Source organism: Eimeria necatrix, genomic scaffold (genome assembly GCF_000499385.1).
Source record: "Eimeria necatrix Houghton genomic scaffold, Enh_scaff1012, whole genome shotgun sequence".
Classification (NCBI taxonomy): domain Eukaryota; phylum Apicomplexa; class Conoidasida; order Eucoccidiorida; family Eimeriidae; genus Eimeria; species Eimeria necatrix.
This window is the reverse complement of record NW_013651821.1, coordinates 7,501-13,163: the sequence shown is the minus strand read 5'-3', so window position 1 is coordinate 13,163 and position 5,663 is coordinate 7,501. Positions and strand designations below refer to the sequence as shown.

At 61.0% G+C, this 5,663-nt stretch overlaps 1 protein-coding gene across 1 annotated transcript in view; it reads right to left on the bottom strand.

Annotated features, from left to right (window-relative positions):
• Window positions 1-101: 101 nt before the first annotated feature.
• The window catches only part of ENH_00000540 (kinesin motor domain-containing protein, putative), a gene marked incomplete at both ends in the record, with an annotated part of 12,664 nt that continues 7,102 nt past the window's right edge, over window positions 102-5,663 (bottom strand). The window contains 5 exons of the mRNA XM_013578116.1: window positions 102-520; window positions 592-2,327; window positions 2,561-2,688; window positions 3,138-3,203; window positions 3,623-5,373. Coding sequence (XP_013433570.1) covers window positions 102-520; window positions 592-2,327; window positions 2,561-2,688; window positions 3,138-3,203; window positions 3,623-5,373 — 4,100 coding nt within the window. The remainder of the gene's footprint in view (window positions 521-591; window positions 2,328-2,560; window positions 2,689-3,137; window positions 3,204-3,622; window positions 5,374-5,663) is intronic.

The window sequence follows — 5,663 nt, the reverse complement described above, 5'->3', positions numbered from 1 at the left end:
CAGCAGCAGCAGCAGCAGCAGCAGCAGCAGCAGCAGCAGCAGCAGCAGCAGCAGCAGCAGCAGCAGCAGCAGCAGCAGCAGCGTCATCAGCAGCAGCAAACCTACTGCCTGTTGACTTCCTCTTCAAAAGGCCTAGCAGCAGCAGCACTAATTTGCTGCTGCAGCCGCCGCAGCACGCGGGCGCATGCAATGGCCTCAGCAGCACAACCAACAGCAAGGCCCTGCTGGATCTCTTTTGCTTCCTGCTGCAGCACTTTCTGTTCTCTGCGGGCAAGGCGCCTTGCTGCTGCTGCTGCTGCGTCTGCTGCTGCTGCTGCTGCTGCTGCTGCTGCAGAAGGCGAGCGGCTGTTGAGGGAGAAAAACGGCAAGGAGCATTCCGAGCCCGACGAAGCAGCAGCGGCTGCCGTTGGGGTTGTTGCTGCTGCTGGAGTTGCTGCTGCTGTTGCTGCCAGCGAGTCCGATTTGATGGGGCTGCTGCACCCGCTGCTGCTGCTGCTGTGCTGCTGCTGCTGCTCTCCTGCTGCGGACGTTGGGGTGTACAGACGCCCCGGAACAGCAGCAGGTCTTCAAAAGGCCTAGCAGCAGCAGCACTAATTTGCTGCTGCAGCCGCCGCAGCACGCGGGCGCATGCAATGGCCTCAGCAGCACAACCAACAGCAAGGCCCTGCTGGATCTCTTTTGCTTCCTGCTGCAGCACTTTCTGTTCTCTGCGGGCAAGGCGCCTTGCTGCTGCTGCTGCTGCGTCTGCTGCTGCTGCTGCTGCTGCTGCTGCTGCAGAAGGCGAGCGGCTGTTGAGGGAGAAAAACGGCAAGGAGCATTCCGAGCCCGACGAAGCAGCAGCGGCTGCCGTTGGGGTTGTTGCTGCTGCTGGAGTTGCTGCTGCTGTTGCTGCCAGCGAGTCCGATTTGATGGGGCTGCTGCACCCGCTGCTGCTGCTGCTGTGCTGCTGCTGCTGCTCTCCTGCTGCGGACGTTGGGGTGTACAGACGCCCCGGAACAGCAGCAGCAAGCAGCTGCAGGCTGCTGAGGCCTCCTCGAACTGAAGACAGCAGCCCTTGCCACCTGTTCCCTTGTTGCTGCTCTTCCTGCTGCTGCTGCTGCTGCTGCTGCTGCTGCTGCTCGCCCAGCTGCTGCCACTGCTGCTGCTGCTGCTGCTGTGACTTGAAAGGTGCAGCAAACCCGTGCGACAGCGCCTTGTCGCTCTGAGCCTCTTCGCTGCGCGGCGGAGGGCTCACAGGCTGGCCCATTTTGTTGCTGCTGCTGCTGCTGCTGCTGCTGTTTCTGTAGCTGTTGCTGCTGCTGCTGTGCCTGTTGCTGCTGCCGCGCGTCTGCCCGAGCAGCAGCTGGGGAGCTGCTGCAGCGCAGCGCGCAGCTGCTGCTTGCTGCAGAAACCGCTCAATTTGCATGCACAGCAGCAGCAGCAGCGTGCAGTCGTTTGTTGCAGCACATAAGATATCTAGAGGAGAAGCCCGCAGAAACACGCAAAGAGCAGTCCCTTGCTGCTGCTGCTGCTGCTGCTGCTGCTGCTGCTGCTGCTGCTGCTGCTGCGCTCCCTTTGGCAGTGGACCGAGCCGGTATGGGGCCCCAAGAAAGCAAAAGTTGCTCTGGGCCTTCGCAGCAGCAGCTGCTGCTGCAGCAGCGCCAGCTGCTGCTGCTGCATGTATAGGCCTGCTTTTTTGCCCTTCGCCAGGGCCCCCCACGAGGCTTGCTGCTTCTTCCCTCTCTGCTGCAGCAGCTGCTGTTGCTGCTGTTGCTGCTGCGTGCAGAGCCATGATGTTGCTCATCCCGTCACTGCTGCTGCTGCTGCTGCTGCTGCTGCTGCTGCTGAAGTTCACATCCAGGTGCAGCGCCCTGACTGAGCGTGCATGCAGCGCAGCAGCAGCAGCAGCATCAGCAATAGGGACACAAATAATGGGAATGCCCTTAAGAGGCGCTGTAGCTGTTGCTGCTGCAACTGCTGCTGCCTTGGTAGCCGTTGCTGCTGCTGCTGCTGCTGCTGCTGCTGCGCTGCTGAGCCCCTGCCCCTGCAGCGCCTTCACAGCACTCTGGAGGGCCCCCCTAAACACCTGCAGCAGCTGCAGCCACACAGCCCCAACGTGTGCTTCTGCTGCTTGCTGCAGCAGCGGCAGCAGCAGCTGCTGCAGCGCCTCAGCAATGCCTGTGGAGAGGCAAGACGCAGGTGCAGCAGCAACGGGGGCTGCTGCAGCAGCAGGCCCCAGCTGCTGCTGCTGCTGCCGCTGAGAGTACAGCTCTTCAGCTGCTTTTAGCCGCAGGCGGAGTGGCAGCTGCTGCCGCTGCAGCTGCTGCAGCAGCACCTGCAGGCTCTCCCTGCAGCAGCAGCAACAGCAGCAGCAGCAGCAGCAGCAGCATGCGATTTTTGAGGAAGCAACCACAGACAAAAGAGGAGACAGCAGCAAAAAGAAGCAAATACGGAAAAAGAAAAGGAAACAATGGAGCAGCAAAAAGGACCTTAGGAGCAGCAAAACGAGAGGGACACAGAGACAGCAGCAGCAGCAGCAAAGCCCAAAGGGAGGCAGCAGCAAAAAGGCTCTGCGGCCCACATGAGCTGCTGCTGCGCTGCAGCAGCAAAGCGGCAGCAAAGCCCCTGCAGCGAAACATCCAGCGAAGGATAAGCAGCACCATTCAGCAGCAGCAGCAGCCGCTGCTTCCCCAGCGCCGCCACCAGCTTCTGCAAAAGACACGCAGCAGCAGCAGCAGCAGCAGCAGCAGCAGCAGCTGGCTGTGGCTCCAGGTACCTAGCTAGCTAGCTCGCCAGCTAGCTAGCTGAGGAGCGACCAGCTGCCTAGCCAGCCAGCTAGCTCAGCAAATACTGACTAGCTAGCTAGCTAGCTAGACAGATAGCTAGCCAGATAGCTAGCCAGCTAGCTATATGGCTAGCTAGCCAGTTAGCGAGCTAGCTAGCTTTCTGGCTAGATAGCCAGCTAGCTAGCTAGCCAGTTAGCTAGCCGGCTAGCTAGCTAACTACTAGCCGTGCTAATGCAGCTAGCTGCGCTCAGCAGGTGCTGCCACAAAAAATGTCACGAACGGCAGCGAGGCGCAGCTGCTGTTGCTGCTGTTGCTGCTGCTGCTGCTGCTACTGCTGCTGCTGCTGCTGCTGCTGCTGCTGCTGCTGCTCACGTTCAGCGAGTCTCCACTTGGAGGCGTGGCGGCCGTGGCGAAGACGCCCGACACCAAACACAAGACCTGTGCAGCAGCAGCAGCAGCAGCAGTAACAGCAGCAGCAGCAGCAGCAGCAGCAGCAGCAGTAACAGCAGCAGCAGCAGCAGCTACAAATAGCAGGTGGGAATGAAGCAGCAGATAGACAGTGATAAGGGGGCAGCAGCAACTAAACCGAGCGACACCAAGTCAGGCAAAGCAGCAGCAGCAGCAGCAGCAGCAGCAGCAGCAGCAGATGGTGCAGCAGCTGCAACAGCCGCACTGGCAGCAGCAACAGCAGCGCGTACACCGCTGGGAGAAGCCCTTGCAGCAGCACAAACAGCAGCAGCAACACAAACAGCAGCAGCAACACAAACAGCAGCAGCAGCACAAACAGCAGCAGCAGCAGCACGAACAGCAGCAGCAGCAGCAGCAGCAGCAGCAAGGACAACTGTGGAACAGCGTACAGGAAAGAGCACCTCCTTGCAAAGAACAGCAACGTGCTGCTGCCTTCTGCTTCCTCCTTGCTGCAGCAGCAGCAGCAGCCTCTGCTTTTCATTTTTGATTTGCTGCAGCTGCTGCTCGCGCTGCCGCTGCTGCTGCTGCAGCAGCAGCAGAAGCTCTTCTACATGACACAACGCAGCTGCAGCAGCATCCTCCGGGACATCATTTCCACTTTTGCTGCTGCTGCTGCTGCTGCTGCTGCAGTCCAGTGCTGCACCCTCAGCTGCTTCCTGCAGCAGCAGCAGCTCCTTCTTCTTGCTGCGGCAAATCCACGAGAGTTCTGCTTCTGCTTCCCGCAGCTGCTGCAGCTGCAAGCACATCTGGTGCTGCTGCTGCTGCTGCTGCACCAGCTGCCCGCGCACAGCAGCAGCAGCAGCGTCAAGGAAACTCGCAGCAGCAGCTGCTGCTGCGTCTGCTCCAGCAGCAGCAGCAGCAGCAAATTCGTCGCCATCCCAAACCCACGGCGCGACTGGGAGAAGAATTGGACCTCTGTGAGCCCTGCTGCTGCTGCTGCTGCTGCTGCTGCTGCTGCTGCTGCTGCTGCTGTGATTATGAATGCTGCTGCGACCCTCTCGCTGCCTCAAACACTTTCCTTGCGTGCTGCTGCGCCTCGGATATCTGCAGCAGCTGCTGCCTTGCTGCCTGGTCTCTGCAGCAGCAGCACCGCTCGCAGCAGAAGCACCTGCAGCAGCAGCAGCAGCAGCAGCAGCAGCAGATGCAGCTGATGCTGCTGCTGCTTCTGGGGCCCTATCCCGCCACGCTGCATTCACAGGGGGCAGAAGGTCACTGCGCTCGTGCTTCTGCAGCAGCGGCTGCTGCTGCTGCTGCTGCTGCTGCATTTGCTGATGCTGCTGTTGCTGCCGTGTCTGTTGCTGCTGCTGAACTTCTTTTTGTTGCTTTTTCTGTTGCTGCTCTTGGCGCCCTTCATCGTGCTGCTGTTGCTGCCGCTGCTGCTGCTGCTGCTGCTGCTGCTGCTGTCCTGTAGTTTTGCTTGGAAGTATTCGGGGACTTTCGCGTTGCTGCTGCGGCTGCTGCTGCTGCTGCTGCTGCTGCTTGCGCATCCGTTCCTGTTGCTGTTGCTGCTGCTGCAGCTTCTGTCCCTGCTGCTGTTGCTGCTGCTGCTCTTCAGCTTCCTGCGGGGACGAAGCAGCAGCACCGACCGGAGTTGCTGCTGCTGTTGGAGCCGCTGGGCTCTGGGCCAACGGAAGCCGCTCTCCCTTGCTGCTGCTGCTGCTGCTGCTGCTGCTGCTGCTGCTGCTGCTGCTGCTGCTGCTGCTGCACTGGGGCACTCCTACAGGAGGCAGCACTTCTGCTGCCACAGCAGCACGAGAGCCAGAGTCTTTCCCTCTCCCTGCGCTGCTGCAGCGGGGCTTCGCAGCAGCAGCAGCAGCAGCCGGTGCAGCAGCAGCAGCAGCATTTGCAGCTGACCTGCTGCGGCAGTAACCTGGTTCGCCTGCTGTGGCAGCTCTGTGGTACGGCGGAAGCTGCTGCTGCTGCTGCTGCTGCTGCTGTTGCTGCTGCTGCGATTTTCCATTCAGCTGCTCCTCAAGCTGCTGCTCCTCCTGGCAAGGGAGCCCCTCCTGCTGCAGCTCTTGCCGCACACCATGCTTTGCTTGAAGATGCTGCTGCTGCTGCTGCTGCTGCTGCTGCAGCCACTGCTGCTGCTGCATGTTGCAGCGGCCTCGCCTGCGGCTGCGCTGGGGCATCGGCAGCCCTGGGATAGAAGCAGCAGCAGCAGCAGCAGCAGCAGCAGCAGCAGAAGGTGCTATTGCTGCAGCCAGGTACTTGCTGCAGCAGCAGAGGCGCCTGAGGGAGCAGCAGGGGCCCCCGAAGGGCCATTTCGTGCGCCGCCAGCTCCGCTGTCCTGCCTACTGCAGCAGCAGCAGCAGCAGCAGCAGCAGCAGCAGCAACAGCAGCAGCAGAGGGAACGGCGGGGGGTCCTGTGAGAGTCCTTCTTCCACCTGGAAAACTTGTTAAGGTCTCTGTCTCAGCCATGCAGCTGCT